We start from the raw sequence: 16,919 nt of genomic DNA, 5'->3' as shown, positions 1-16,919 counted from the left end.
GCCCCATAATTGATTTTTTGAGCTTTATGTAAGTTAACTTTTAGCTTCATGAAAAAGTTAACTTTCACCTCCTCAGGGTGGCCTTTTGTGACTATACTACCAAATTTAGATCTTCCTCCTCATTTGCATTCACAGATGTTTATTTCCCTCGCATTATATTTCATGAATTATTATGATGTATTTGTTTGCTGGTATGACTGATTGTCATCTCCTCCCCAGTAGGTTTGCTTCAAAAAGACAAGAACCAGGCCTATCTTACTCACCATTGTAATACCAGTAGGTTAGACATTCAGTAAATTCCTGTTGAATTTCTTGTTGAATCTTAGTTGTCTGAATAAATCCTTTCCTCTGTCTCTTGCTGAAAATGATGATTACAAGTTTCTGGCCATTTTATGCACTAAATAAAATGGTTAGGATTCTAGCACTTGGCTTAAACTAATAAGATGAAAGAACAAGCATGTAATGTAATTAGCTTAAATTAAATGGAAACTATTGCACGTTTTATTGTCAAGATAATTTTTAGAGATATTCGTTTTTGCTATTGACTGCTACTGCATTAGTGCTTGTAATCTGCTTAGTGCATTAGCACTAAATACTATTGATTCACTCAGAGCTAACAGACCAATTTAATCTTTGCATTTTTCCCATTTCCTGAGTAGTACTTCACCTATAGTTTAGTTAGCAGACTGGTTGCTAGATGCAAGTGTTAATCAGATTTTAAATTTAAAATGTCATCAGAAAATTTAGTATCCTACAGATTTATATTTTCTGGTACATGGATTCAAATTCTAGCAAATCATGAATAAGCCATAGATTTTTAGAAGACAACTAAGCAAGTTTAATTTTCATAAAATCAGCTCTAGAAAAGAATGCTTCACAAATCAAAACTGACCTTAATTCATGCCTTTTACTTACAGCACCATTGGAAATATCACCATTTTAATGTCCTTCGGTTGATGAACATTTTGGTGATTTACCCAAATCAAACAACTGAAGTCAGACTTTAGCCTGAATTCAGAATTGTTATTTTTTGTTTTATAGTTATATACTGTTCATAAAACACCTTCCCCTATGAGTGAACATCAGGAATAGTTAAAAGAAGCCTTTGCCCTATATTAGCATGCATTTTTAAGATATTTTTCTGTCCTCTTGTTGAAAAACTAGAGAATATTTTTGAAGTATAGAAGGTAGACACACTTCATCTGCCCCACCTTAGCCTAGGTCTAGGGTAAAGTGCAGGAAACGTCTTTTCCAAGGACTTTACTCAGCAAGTCATTCATATGCAAATGAACCTGCCCGGACCATTTTAGTTAGAAAAAATATATAATTATCAGACTGGAATGTAACCAGGATCCTAGAATCACTTACCACATTCACTATTATATTAAAAAAAAATAAAAGAGTTTTAATGACTTCAAGAGTAGCTGAGCCATCGGTTTCATTTCCCTGATAAATGAGCCCTTTACAGTCCTCCCTGGATGCTGGAGATATGACTTACAGCACATATCTGGGCACTGAGTCATCCTGGATGCTGGGTGCCCACTGATTCAGTATCTGTGCCAATCTATGAATAAGCAACGGCAGAAATTCCTGGTGGATTTTCTATCCAAATTCTGGCAGCTCCTCATTTTTCTTATTAGAGTGAGGAGATAATAATGCAGGGCGGGATGCCATCAATGAGATAGAAGTCTGAAGTAAGGGTGTAACACCCAAAATTTGATACATTATTTGGAATAAAAACTCCATTATTACTCAAGGAGCTTAATATTCTTATCAAAATGCAAGATCCCGGGCTTCCCTGGTGGTGCAGTGGTTGAGAGTCCGCCTACCGATGCAGGGGACACGGGTTCGTGCCCCGGTCCGGGAAGATCCCACATGCCGCGGCGCGGCTGGGCCCGTGAGCCATGGCTGCTGAGCCTGTGCGTCCGGAGCCTGTGCTCCGCAACAGGAGAGGCCACAACAGTGAGAGGCCCACGTACCGCAAAAAAAAAAAAAAAGCAAGATCCCATATGCTTTCAGAAGTCTCTAATCATGTAGTAGTACGGCAATGAAAGTATGTATTAGAGCTGTGGCTTCAAAGTTTTATTAACACTTCAGCTTTTCAAAGACCCACTTTAAGATTTATTTTTTTGCCCGAACTCCTTATTGTTTGTTCCACTAACTTTACCAAATGAGTCTCCATGTAGAAATCAACTACTTAAATAAAACACAGATCACACCACTTGCTTCAAAGGATATTAAGAAAAATGAATTAATTTACATATTAGCATGTCTTATCATATATGATAATATAATCCACACGTTAAACTTATTTACATTTTTGGCGACAGTTTCAGCATTAACTGTGTTTCTTTGCTTAGTTTATTAAAACGTCATGTCTTTGCTTTTTCATTCTTTCCTGGGCTGTACCTGTGAATAAACTATAAAATGGTTTAAAGAAGGGTTAGCAGGAGGACGAGAAAAAAGCAAACGGCTTTAATGGCTCGCTCTGTAACATGTTTTCTAATACCCCCAGGGTGTGCCCTGTGATCTCAGAAAGTGTTATAAATTCTGGAAAGAAAATAATTCAAAATTCCTCTTAATAAACTAATGCAATATGGCACTTTTCATGGGATGGATAGCATGAAGAATTCAAGTAAATAAGTTAGGGAGCAGCGACTCCCTGAGCCTGGGAGACAATAAAGAAGAGTTTACAGAAGGAAAGGAATCAAGTGTAAAATTAATGAATTTCTACTTAATTTTTTTTAAGTATATTGAATCCTTAGACCTCAAGGATTTTCTTTCTTGAAAGATTTTGCTTTGGTAGCTATTACATTTGGCATATGGCCAAGATATTTGGTGTTTAGAATGAAGAATCCTCAACATTTTTCATATAGGATAACATTCTCTCATTTCGAAGCACAGGAAGTAAAAAACCCTGAAATCTGACTTCACATTTTTCATCCCTAATACAAAATACGTTCTCTTGAGAGTGCTAGACTGTTTAAATAAGACATGCCAAACCAGTATAATTACATGGATGTTATTTGTAACGTTGACTCCACATTCCCAGTTCAAATGGTGTGGTGTGGGAGATTATAGATATATGGCCTATAAAGAGTTATAAATCTTTGTTTATTTTATTAAATATTATGAGACATGCCCTGAGGATGACAGATCAATAATGGTCCTTGTGGTTTCCTGATGGAAGGCTGCAATTATTTTCTTCCATTACAACTTGAATGTAACCCAATTTTACTCATCTATCATCTTTATAATAGTAATAAAGAAACATCACTGTATGTTTATTTTTATGCCTATTCCTATTATCCCTTGTTTGCATCTTGTTTTGATTTTGTTTTCATTCAAAATTGTTCTAATCATTTTACTTTCTTCCTTTGATGGTTCTGAGTGGTGACCCTTTAACTTTGGCACTCTTTAAAACGGAGATGGAAAATTACTACTTTAAGTTTCCTTTATTTTGGGAAGCAGTTGGCTACTCTTTGAATTAGAGTATAAATGATGTTTAAAAACAAGGAAGCTTAGTACAAACAACCTGTGAGGTTAACTTTTTCTAAAACTGCATTATCTGCAAATTCTTGAATGCATAAGATAAATTACATTAGCATAGTATCTTATAGTGCCATAGGTAGTTAGAATTGAAAGTCAGGTAAAGGAGCACCTTACACCTTTTAGCTTGACTATATAGCACAATTCTGATTTAGCTGACTTTCTCTTCACCCTCCAAACCACCACCACTCCGATATCTCCCTTTTTTTTTTCTTTTGGAACTACTAAGTGTTAAGGAGGACTTACACAAATTAAGCATTATGGAGGCAGGTCCCTCATAAGTTAGTGGGGGAAGTAAAAGACCCTCATGAGCAATAGAACCAGAATGTGTCTCTTCCAGGAAACAATCCAATAATTTGAGTTTGACTTTCTTTACACAAACAACAATACAATAATAGCTGTTAATTATTACGTGCCAAGGACAAAGTTACAGCCTTTTAAACATTATTGTACTTGTCCACACCATAGTCCTGCATGGAGGAAAACGGGTTCAGTGAGTTTAAATAATGCCCTCATGGTCAGGCAGATAGAAAATCATGGGGTACAAGTCTGAACCCAGATCTCTTTAATTTCAGTCTTGTTCCATTAGGCTATGCTGCCTCCCAAAGAGATAAATTTATGGTCATCTTATTGTGCCAGGTACTTTATATTTATTATCCCACATTTTTACAAAAAGGCTGAGAAGTAGGTATTGTTATCTGCATGTTACGAATGAGATTGAGGCTCTAAGAATTAAGTAACGTGGCAGAAGTTACACAGCTGGTACGCAGGAGACCATGAGTTCCAACCTGGTGAGTCTGGCACCAAATTACATGCTTTTCCCCTACAACTGATCAATCACTGGTCATAAGATGACCAAGATATTGGTAAAAATATTTGCTACCAGTCTATTTCTATTCTTTCAAATGCTTATATGTAGAAAAAATTTTGGTAATGGGATTGCAAGAAAAAGTATAATGTCGTAACTATATTTCCTGGGTAGATGAGAGGTATTTCAAGGACCCTTTTATATTTCAACTTTGATTAAAAATCTTTCCAAAATGTATAACTCCACTTCTCTTAGTAAATATAATTTAGGGAACAGGATCTTTGTTGATTTGAGGACAAAAAATTCCCTTATTCAATATTCATTCTTATTTGGAAGAAACTGGGCTAATGTGTACTGATTCTAGTTTTTTCCTGGAATAATTGTCATGTTACTAAATCCCGTATATGATACTATTGGAGATTCAGTTAATGTGCTTAAAATAAATTTTTAATAGTTTATCCCCAAGTAGAAGGTGAGGTTTTCTTATGCTCAAATTTGGGGATTTACAAAGTCTCCAGATTATGTGGCATTTTTTCAGTTACTCTATTTTGAATAATGTGCTGTTTAGGGAACATACATTAGCCTAAAACAACTTCAATCACGATTAATTTAGGATGCTTATAGAGGTTAAATGATGAATGGGTACAAAAAGGCGGTAAAGATATTTAAGACTGAAGATTTAATTATTTGTGGGTGTAGAATCTCATAATCCTAAATGTTGGAAATCACCGTGAACAAACCCTTTAGGAATCACTTTCAAAAGCAACATAGAAAATGGTTACACTGCAAAGATCAAGAAGAACAACTAATAATCAACACTGTATTACATGAATGGATATCTGTGGCTTGGGATAAGTTTCCGAAAACAGCATCATATGTGGAATTAATGAGTTCTGAAGCACAAATAACTAAGAGGTGAAGATGATCTGCTTTGGAAACTATCAGATGACTCAAAAGACGGTTTTAGTGATGTCATCAATATAAGAAGTTGTACATGAAGAGTTTGCACAGATACTTTCATAAAATGTGAGAGTGGAAAAAGCAACATAATATGTGATCTAATATGTGATCTAAGCAAGTCAGGTCTGATACACCTGTTGGACCCACAGAATCTAAAAGACCCTTTCTTGGTCCTCTGTCTGATCCTGTGATAGAGACACATTTTGCGTAGGGTGGAAGCTCACGGAAGGCCAGAAAACCCCTGCTGCTGCGAATGTGCTCTCTAAGTCCTCGGAAGGTTACTGTTGCAGTTTTCTTAACTTTGTCCACAGAGCACACAATGGTCCCTCCATAAAGATCTGACTGATTAGTTTTGTTAATAACGAAACTACAATATATGTATCTATTCACTAAACGTTATGCCAAAATAAAAACTTAGTTCCAAGAAATTGTCAGAAGGGTCACCTGATATCTTTGCCAAGACAAAATGGAGTTGTATTGCTTAGAGTATTTCCAAACTTTTTTTTTTTTTTTTTGTGGTGCGCGGGCCTCTCACTGCTGTGGCCTCTCCTGTTGCGGAGCACAGGCTCCGGACGCACAGGCTCAGCGGCCATGGCTCACGGGCCTAGCTGTCCCACGGCATGTGGGACCTTCCCGGATGAGGGCACGAACCCGTGTCCCCTGCATCGGCAGGCGGACTCGCAACCACTGCGCCACCAGGGAAGCCCCTCCAAACTTTTTTGATCTTGTAAATCATTTTGTTTTTGTGTGAGTAACAGCTCTAGGTGCCTTCATTTTAAGATGAAGCTGGGAAATGACTGTATGCTGACTATTGGAACAATCTGAGGTCTTTCTGTGGCGGGTATATGAAAACTGATAACATGGGTAGTTTCATTCTTGGAAGAATTCTGACCTTTAGTAACCAGAGAAGATAAACAGGCAAATAAATAGAAGAGATTGGAAGGTATCTGTCTCTGTGGAATTTGGCTAGTGTAAAAGTTGCCTTCCCTTGTAAGAAGACTATGTTGGCCAGTTCCACCTTGTTTCCCACAAGAATTTTTGTGATGGGAGTGATAACAGTTTCAGGTGTGGTTGGTGCATTTTGGGCATTTTTCCTGGGTGATAAACCTGCCCTGAATTTCATTGGGTAACCCTGCCTTCTTGTTCCCTTTGGAACACTAAAAAAGTCAAAGGGGTAGGATAAAGTTCAGCTGTGTTTTGAGAATTTCTAGAATTGATAAATACTTTTACATCTGGGGGCTGAAATGTACAAAATAAAACAATGAGATAAGATATCAGTATACCCTTGTAAGGTAAAGTCTCTTTAATTTTTAACAGAACAAGATTTAAATAGCAAAGTCGTGTGCTTTAGAGGCTCTGAAGGAATTCCCAGTAGACTCTTTTTTAAACTTGTTTCTGAAGCAATTCATTGGATGCAGGAAAAATGTTTTCTCTGAAATGCTATTAATATTACACTTTTATGTCCTAATTCCCAGGTTTCTGAAAGTCTCTTTGTTTCCTTTCATTCTTTGTCTTTTCCAGTGAGGAAAAGGGACAGCCTCATGAGCAATCCCATTGCTTCTTACAGATTTTGCAACATATATTAAATGTATCCAGGGAGAAATAAGTCTTAGTTGGGATATATATGTATGTATATTATGTATATTCATAGACTTTTGAGAGAGAAGAAAGTTATGTCTTTAGTTCACTATAAGATGGATTCATTTTCTCAGAAGCACTTTTCTAACTTTATAAATAAATTACTTAAGAGTTTCCATCTGGAGAAGTATCCTAGACATTTCAGCAAAAGTGAAACAAACGTTTCTGAATTATTATGCCCTTGTTATCCATCTGCAAATTATATACTTTCTTTTATCAAGGACATGTTTAATGTTCTTCCTGCTTGCAATTATAACCTTTACCACTTAGACTGAAAACTGCTAGAGTAAGTGAGATGTACATTTTCAAAGTCAAATTGTCTTTAGAAAAGCTATAGAATTTGTTCATCCAGTTATGATCACTAGTGGTCATTATGTTAGGAGGCATAACCAGGTCTGTATGTTCAAATCTGGGTCCCCACCAAGAAAGCCCAAGGCCACAGTGGACTCCCAGTTTGATGCTCTTCCTCTAGCACCAAATGATCTGAGGACTAGCAGGATAAATCCTCTGGGTATAGCTGGTAGCCTTTACTATATCTAAATCGAAGCAATAAAGAATTTCCCTAACGATCACAGGGAAAATATCATTTCATGTAAGTACAAACAATCATCAATCGAGAATATTTACATCTATAAATATCAAATGCCAACCAGGTAAAAAGCAACAAATTAGAACTTGGTAGACACCTGCCCATTCAAGCACGAAGTTTATGTATTAAAGTCAAGATCCAAAGTATGGATTTGAGAGCAAAAATTTCCTCTGTAGTTTTCTAATTTATTCAGAGAGTATATTAGTGCATTTAAAAATGTTTAATTTATCAACATTTTAGAAGCGTTTTTTTGTTTGTTTTTAGTGAAGTTTCTTTAAGTAATGCCAAGAATAGAGACTGTTCACTCATATATCAGTGAGCGAATGGGATCTCATTAAAAAAAAAAAAAAAGTCTTCAAAACCTAAAAATTAAGCATCTTATTCTAAATGTTGTAAAGACTGCATGGCATCTCAATAATTGTGCTTTACAGGAATTGCTGTTGTGTTAAACTTTATGTACATCTGACCAGAACTACTAAAGCTGATATGAGAAACAAGGTTAAAAATCTGAAAAATACTGGCAAACCTGTAAACCCAAATTGTAAAAGTATTTTATATTTTCTTTTAGTTATCACATTAACTTTTTCTCAAGCTATGATTCTACCTTTAAATGAAGATTCAATTTCTAAATTTTCTTGGAGAGAATTGGCAAATATTTGGATAAAGACCATTTACCAAACACCAGAAAGCCCTTTATATTCTCTTCTAGACTGATACCTATTATGACTTGTACCTCATAATTTGTAAGTAGGGAACCTGTATGACTTACCCTATTGAAGCAGTGGTCGTGGTTGGGGCCATAAAAATGCTGGAGACATCTCACATTGTTTTTGTTGACGATCTTGTTGAAGAACTCATTGACATATTTGACAGGGAACGCACAGACAGCAGAGCGATTCATTGGTTCGACAGAATCTGGTTTGCTTTGTGCAAACACCCCGTAGAGAATATCATCATTCAGGTTGGCACCTATTTGCTTAGCGAGCTGGGTCCCAGGCTTACTGACATACGCAGCTTGGAGAATATTAAACACTTCCTCCCTTGTGGATCTCTTTCTTCTCTTTTCTGTGAGAATACACTCCAGAGGCATTTCCATGTACGAATGCAAACCAGAGTCTACGGAACAGAACCTGATTATTCTTGTGTGAAAAGTCTGAGCATCTAGAGTTTCCCGTTGGACCGTCAAAAAGTAAATAAAATGGTTGCTTTCAAAGGCGTGGACATACTTAATGGGGTAGGAATCTCGGAACTCAGGTAGAACATCAATATAGGATTGGTCTGTCAAAAACTTAAAACCATCTTGCGTTTCCTTTAGTCTTCTCACAGATATCGAATGCAATGAATGATCTGGAAGGTAAGAAGAATTTATGGTATTGCCCACGAAGAAGTTGATGAATCGATCCTTTTCAGACAGCAGGACTTTGGTTCCCAGGGCACTCACCACACAGTCAGGACATTGGCTGGGCTCTTCATCTGCCTGTGGAGAGTACATGCAATGAACCTCCGACTGTATGTTAGCAGTATTGTCAGGTGGAAGGACGTGTCGCTGGCAGGTCCCTCTGTGGACACTGCCGCAGCTAATGAGTTGGTCATCATAGTACGTGTCAACAAGCAGAGCCATGTTGATGTTATCTTTCCAAACACCACCTGATAAATTGGCTTTGTGGCTGCAATTCTGACATGGGAAACAATCTGGGTGTTCTAGCACAGGCCCAGTCTTGTACTCAGCAACCTTCTGAAGGTCTTTGTCATTTAAAACGTAAAGGTAGTTAATGGCACCGAGGTAAATGTGATGCTTGTGGGAAACGACATTCTGAATGGGTGTTTCTGCTGTGAAGTTAGGAAGCTGATACTGCATGTTCACATTCATCTTGGACTTTACTAGTGCCTCTTTACACTCCCCATTGCTCTTCTGCACCAAGGTAAACAGAAGCACAAGGATGCCAGGTGCAAGCACAGCAGGGGCCTTCATGGTGAGAAGTTTATCTGCCAAAACATGTTTAAGGCAAGAGCAGTTTAGTTGTCATTAGAAACAAAGAAGAAACTGAAAGAACTATACCAGTTAAACTATTAGAAACAAATCTTCCTAACTGGAATTTTTACATTGAGTGAAAACAAAAAACTCTAGCTGGTTTCACATAAAGATGCATTGTGCAGTTGGACATGACTCTACATAGTCTAATTTTAGAACTCAAGCCATGAACAAGTAATTTTAGAGAACCATTATGAGATGCAAACAATGTTCTGTTCTGTAACAGCAACTAGGTTAGACTCATTCAGCAGCGAAGTAAGAAAAATAGCAAACTTCTTTCTTAACCTTTTGCTGGTTGTTTAATGTGGTTTAATATCTGTGGTTAATGACTAGGTTGATATTTAAACTTTCTCAGTTAGTCAAGTAAAGGAATTGTGGTTCAGATTCATTTATTCTACAAGTCACAGCAGGCATTGTTTCCTTGGGAGCATGTAGAATTACTAGGCTAAATTTAGCTTCCTTTTGGTGGAAAACAATCATAAATTCTAGAAGCAATATGATCACATGCTGTTTATAGGATTTTGTGTGCAGAGGAAAGGTATGGTTATAATTTGGCTATAACTGGCCTATTGTTTTGGATAGACAAATGCTTAACTTAATGTAAGATCACTGGGAATGTAAAAACAGAAAGCTAAAAATGTATAAAATAAAATATAATCTTTAGGGCTAAAGTCCTAGAATGATTTCTCAGGGAAAAACAACATATTGTTCGTTACCAAGTCAAAAGTTATTTAGTTAAAAGAACATTATTTTAACATTCCATTGTATGCACACGGACAGTATTTCTACTAGGAAGCATAAGTGGATTTGTTAGTCAGGTTTTAAAAAGTTAAGGTGCACAAGTTATAAACATTGTGAGTTCTACTTATAACAGCTATAGGCAGGGTTAGAAAATAAAGGCCTTAGAGAAATAGAAACCAAATAGTTATTACTTCTTTCCCCCTTTTGAAAAAATACATAATTCTGACAGGACAAAGGGAGCCTCTAAAAACATACTGGGCATTTTAACTATGCCAAAGACTAACTCTAGGTCCACAAAAACACAACAGAATTCACTGTGCACGGCTCTGTGCTTACACTGTGGGAAATGGGACATGGCACTTACCCTTCAGTGAACTTACAGTGGGGTTGAGAGATAATACATATATGCAAATTACTATAATACATGGTATTATAATTTCCTGCATAGCAAAAACCAAATGTTAAAAGCATCAAGAGAGGAAGGCATGGCCTGTACTTAGGATTACTATGATCATGAGAAATATGGACAAGTCCAATACATTTCAGGTCCAGAAGACAAAGACAATGTCTGTTTGGTTCATCACTCTATCTCAAGGACTTGATATAGAACCTAGAACAGAGTAGGTGTTCAATAAATATATGTTGAATAAATGAGTGAATAAAAATTAAACAATAAGTTCAAAGTCGCAGAACAGATAAGAGTAGTAGCCAGAGATTAAAACCAAATTTACTGACTCCAAAATCAAAGATAATTTTACCCTACCAAACTGATAGGAATTATAGGCATTATTTAAGAGGTAATAGAAAGTCACTGAAGGGTTTTGAGCTGGAGAGTCATATGAGCAAGGTTTTACTCTAGGAAGATTGATCTGGAGGAAAAGTGGCTTAGAGCAGGGAGAACCTGGCAATGAGAAGACCAGATGACAGGCATTATAGCCCATAACCAGGTAGTAAGGGCCAGAAGCAAGATGGTGGCCCCAAGAATAGAAAGGAAGGGATGAATGAGAGACATATTTGAATAAATAAGATTGGACACCTAAACTGGTGGAACACAAAAGAGAAGGTAAAGATAAGCAGCATCATCTGGGAAAAAGTGGAACAAGTCACAAACTAGGGTGGTCAGTAGGAGGAAGTTAGGCTAAAGATCAAGGAATATGATAAGCTGGTTTTGAACATGTTGAGTTTGATGTGTTATTGAAATGAGTGAAAACGTTCTACTACAGGAATGACTAGTAGGTTTTACATTGTTTCCAGCAAGCAGGTTATCTGAAGTGAAGAATGAAGATTCCAAGCAGACAGCATATGTGCCAAGCAACAGAGGAGAATAATGAGAAGGATTTTGAAGAGAAGCCTGCTCTTACTGGGAAAGTGGCACAATTGGTCTTGGGTGAGGTAATATCCATCTTAGATGAGACAGAGGGAAGTATAAGCATAAGTGCCAAGTATCTGCCATCTGTGCATTAGAAAGAATGAAACTTCAGGACTTGATCTTAGTGGGGCAATTGGGATTCTAGTTGGAATAGAAATAAACTTTGCATGTTATCTGCACAGAGGGCATGGTTAAAACCAAGAAAGAGTATGTTCATGGAGGGAAAAGGTGAAGGAAGAGAAGACAAATGAACCAGATCTCGGAGAATATGCACATTGGAGAAACTAGTGAAAGAAGCAAAGAAGGTAAGTTAGTTCAGGGAGGCGTCATGAGAGCCAAAATTGCACTGCGTCACAGAAGGCAGGCGAGGGCCTCAGGAAGGTGGATGTAATCCACACAAAAGCTCCTTGTTGACCTTTACAAGAGTAGGTTCAGCAGATTCAACAGTGGTATCAGACCACTAAATTGCAAGGGTACATGTGATGAGGAAGTAGAATGTTTGTCAAAGGAAGGACAAGCAGAAGGCAATATCAGGGTTGAGAGGACTTTAAGTTGCAGGAAAGACGTACACTTATTTGTAGGTCTCTTTTTCTTCTACTAACGTTTGTTGGGTATCTACTAAAGGCCAGGCACTGTGGTAGGTCTTGGAACCCAGAAACACGGTACCTTTCCCAGGAAGCTCACAGTCACTTGGTGGAGGCAACGGGTTGACAGAAATTATGGGAAGGTGTAGTAAGGGCAGCCAACCAGACTGGAAATGAGGCTAGAGCTGAGTCTTGAAGGAGGATGAGGAATGGAAATTCCTAGTGGAAGAGCAGTTTGTGCAAAGATATAGTGGCAGGAGAGAGCATATGATACAATCAGGAAAAATGCAAGTAGATGGGCCTAAAGAAGCGGGGAAAACAAAAAGAGAAAATGAGGGAGATAAAAATTGTTCAATCAACATTCCAAGGGATCAAAAAGAGGCATTTCCAAGAGCCCTGAAACATAAGAGAAGTCACTCTTTCTGAGACAGCAGGAGAAGATGAGAAGTCACATAAAGATATAGGGACATTTAAGGAGGGAATATGATCTCAATGTTCGAAAAAATAAATTAGGGTATATGACCATCTGCTGAAATTGATGGTTACAGAGGAGTGACCAGGGACTTCAGGGTAAATGAGGAGGTTTAGAATATCTACAGCAGGGTATGCAAACTGAGGTCAGCAAGAAAGAAAGGATTGTATAGTAGCTCTGAGGGCTTCCTGAAGACACAATGTATATGACTTCCTCTTCACATTCATGAGATATGGAAGAAACCCAAGAAAGAAGGCCAAGGACACAATGATTTTAAGGATCCAAATGAAGACATCTGATTGAGGATATAGGCTCTAAAGGCTACAAAATTATAGTTGGACCAGAGGGCAAAGCAGAGCTTCAGCAAGGTATAAACCATATAATAATAAAAATAACAATAACTTGTATTGAGTGTTTACCACGTGCCAGGCATTCTGCTAGACCCTCTGATATACTCTCTGTAAACATCCTGTGAAGTAGGAAGTATTATTATTCTCCATTTCTAGATGAGCAAACTTGCCAAAAGTCACACAGAACCAGATTCAATCCCACGTCTGACTGACAGGAATCTGTCCGGGATGTTGAATGCTTCACTAACACTGGAGCAGCTTCCTGAGCTAAGAGGGAGAGTGCACTGGAGCAGAAGTTAGACAGAGCTCTGGTTCTGGCCCTTTCCCTCTCTAGCTGTATGACTTTAGGCAATTCATTCACCTCTGATTCCCAGGGTCCAATAGCCTCACATGACTGCTTTAAGTATCAAAAAGAGATCTTATCCTTGAAAGCACTTTGTTTGTTACATAGTGTATACATATGTGTGTGTGTATATACACACTTAAACATGTCTAACTATATGATTGTTACATATGTGCATATATATGTATATATATGCATAAACTTGCTGTTTTTGAATGTAAGTCTCACTATTTTAAAGTATACTAGAAAAGTTTTGGCACTGGTAGGGGGAATAACAAGGAGTAGAAGAAAAGGATTTGGGACAAGTTGTTCTATTACAAGACAAATACAAACTACAAACTACAAATATGTGTCTAAACCTTCTAGAATACATTATGCAGAAAAATTAAATGCACTTCTCAAAATGCTATCAGTGTATCTTCTGAAATTGGGAACATTAGCCTAGTACATAATTTATCACTGTATTTTCTCTAGGAAAAATAATACCGGAAGAAAATAAACAAACTCCCATTGTCAAAAGAAAAAAAAGCATTGCAACCAATTTGCATCTTAGTTGATGCCCATTAATGCAGTGTGGAGTGAGAATGACTTTTTTCTTCTAGGCTTTTTGAGGGAACCTTCAACATGATCTTAAAAAAAAAAAATCTGAGGTATTATGTTTAAAAAATAAGTTTCCTATCTGAAGGTTCGTACATGTATTTCATGGTACTAATCCTCAATCAACTAGAATCCAAGAAAATGTACAAACTGTTATCTCATTTGATGAGATGGCAAATCATAAGAAAACCAGTAGGGAAGGAGAAAAATTTTTTCTATTTAAGGAAAAAACCCTGCAGAATAACCCTGGAGTTAGTAACCCAGTCTCCTATGCTTTCTTCATATTCTCTTGATAGCAAGCGGTGACGCCATTTTTCAGGTTGAGAAATCAAAAAAATGTTAATTAAAAAAATTTTTTTTATTAAAGCAAAAATATAGGACTAGGGCCCATTGTCAACAATAGAATTTTTAATTAAAATATGGGTTCTGTTTAACCCTCAGCTAACGAGAAAACTTAAACATCCTGTTTTATTAATCATTCCAATTAATTGAGGCCCTTCCCTGTTAACAATGGTGTGTGTTGGTCAGATTAGATCTTCTCCAGGAAATGTTTGTGTCCCTCACAAGGAATGGAGGAATACTTTGGGAAATATCTGTTGCTGAGCTATGCACACTGATGACACTGCCAGTTAACTGAGTGACAGCTGAGTGATCAAGTGCACAGGCTCTGGAGACAGACTGCAGGGTTTGAACCCATTCACTGTCTGTGTGACCTTCGGTAAATTTTTCTGAGCATCTATTTTCTCATTTGAAATATCGGAGTGATTATAGTACCTGTCTCACTTATGATGGTTACTCTGAGAATTCAATGAGTTAATGAACATAAACCACTAGGAGCAGTGCTTGGCACAATAAATATTCTCTATTATTGCTTGTTCATGCCCTCAACAAATAGTTTTTGAGCATGTACTGTGTTCCAGATACTGTGCAGAAGATATGAAAATAAATAAAGCATTTTCTAATTGTGAGATGAAGAGGCAGACAAACAGACTACAGTTTAAACTCAACGTGGAAATGTCTATGGGAGCCCCTCAAGGGGAACTTACCCAGGCTAAGGGAGTCAGGCAAGTTTACTAATCAATCAGACGTAGTCCTTTCCTCACAATGCATTCCCAATACTGAAGCTCAGCATGGCGGGCGAGTGGGGTGGAAACCTGAGTTTTGGTTGTGGCAGTGCAGCTGAATGGTTGTATGACCCAAAGCCAGTCACCCAACTCCTTTGGCCTTAGCTGCTTTCTTATTTGTAAAATTACAGTGTTGAACAAGTTGTGTGCTGGAGGCCCCTGGAACAAGCTAATGACGGCTTAGCGTACGCATCTCTTCCCAACCCGTGTTCAGTGACCTCATCTTGGTTGCTTGAAATCAGCCTTGGTGGGAGTATTTACCCCATAGAAGTTGGCAAACACTAAAAATCAGGGCTTATTTCCCCCTTGGAGGGATGGTTGTTAAATACTTACAAGCATACCCCTGGGTTGAACCAATGAACGCTGAAGTATTTTCCAACTCCAATAATTTTCAACTCTGAGATTGTTTTTCTACGTTTTACTCCAATGCCATTGAACTGGCATATATTGCCCTCTCTTCTCTATCTATATCATCTGCCAGATCAGGCTGTGTGAGCAATTTTCATATTTATATTGGGAGTGACTCCAGAACTACTTTCATCTTTATGTATTTTTGCCTTGATACATTTATTCCTGTGATGTGCTTGGATCAGGCTTTCAATATAAAATGTCTTTTTACTGTTTGTTTTTTCTTTCTTTCTTTCTGAAACAGCACTGGCCATTTAACCAACTTTGAGTTCCTTACTAAAAGGAACATGTAAAGATGATTCAAACAGACTGACTAATTCATTCTCTTAAAACGTCATGCACGTAGCAGGTGAAACTGAATCACTCATAAAACATTTCCGTATTTCTTTTCAGTTGATAGTTAAGATAAACTCACTGGCAAAACATTTCCTGGGAGTGATTATCTCAGTGGCACCTTGGTCATTAAACTATTGGTATTTAGGGGTATTTCCTTTAAAGAGGGCTGCTCTATTAGCTACAAATACCAGCTTAACCTAATGGTAAGACCACATACTCAACTCTGTCTGCCATCTATCTACCTCTAGTTTTCTCATTTAACTAGCTTACATTGGGCTTTTCATGCCCTAGAAATCTAGAAATACAGTTAATTCTCTAAGAGTTATTGAGTAACTACCTGTGCCTAACACCACTACTACTGTCACCATCATTGCCCTCATCAACAAAAACCTGTCTCAAAGCATATACCTGTGTTGTAAGCAAGTACTGATGGCTCATGAAAAAACACAACAGGTGTCATGGAATAGCTTTTTAAAAGAGAGGGACTTTCAAAACTTTGACACAGGTAACTCTGCTCTCCTTAGGAACTGATTTTTCTTAGAAATCATAATATTTTATAACTATATATATAGGTAGTACTTTATAGTTTACAAGATGCTATCAACTACATCACCTCTTCTAATCTGAACGTTTTCTTAGAAGGTAAGCATTACTCCCATGTTTTCAGGGTAAACTGTTTCAGGGGAAACTCCCATGTTTTCATGACAAAACTGAGATTCAAAGAGGATAAAATATTATCTAAAATATGATAAACATGCAAGCTAGTTCTTATAAGTGTATTTCTAATTTTTTTAAGTATGATGCTTATTTGAGCTGTTTCAAATTATTTGAATTTCCTGGAAAAGATTTTTGTTCTAAAGGCACAATATTTTGAAAACTTTTTCTGCATTTACCTGCCCAGCCCCTGCTCTACTACTGGCAACTCTTTTGAAAACTCTCCCCTATCTAATGGGGCTGTCAGCCACCTGGCTTATCTCTTCCCCACAAGATGAGCTTGCAAACCAGGCTGGCCTTTTAGT

The 16,919-nt window shown here is 37.4% G+C and overlaps 1 protein-coding gene across 4 annotated transcripts in view; it reads right to left on the bottom strand.

The window, feature by feature from the left end:
* The window catches only part of MET (MET proto-oncogene, receptor tyrosine kinase), a 129,206-nt gene that overhangs the window by 85,495 nt on the left and 26,792 nt on the right, over window positions 1–16,919 (bottom strand). For all 4 annotated transcript variants that reach the window (XM_019925013.3, XM_033863173.2, XM_019925018.3 and 1 more), the window contains exon 2: window positions 8,314–9,530. In XM_019925013.3, the coding sequence (XP_019780572.2) occupies window positions 8,314–9,516 (1,203 nt within the window). In that variant the 5' untranslated portion in view covers window positions 9,517–9,530. The remainder of the gene's footprint in view (window positions 1–8,313; window positions 9,531–16,919) is intronic.

This window comes from Tursiops truncatus, chromosome 9 (assembly GCF_011762595.2).
Source record: "Tursiops truncatus isolate mTurTru1 chromosome 9, mTurTru1.mat.Y, whole genome shotgun sequence".
NCBI classification, from domain to species: domain Eukaryota; kingdom Metazoa; phylum Chordata; class Mammalia; order Artiodactyla; family Delphinidae; genus Tursiops; species Tursiops truncatus.
This window is presented reverse-complemented; position numbering and strand designations above follow the sequence as displayed.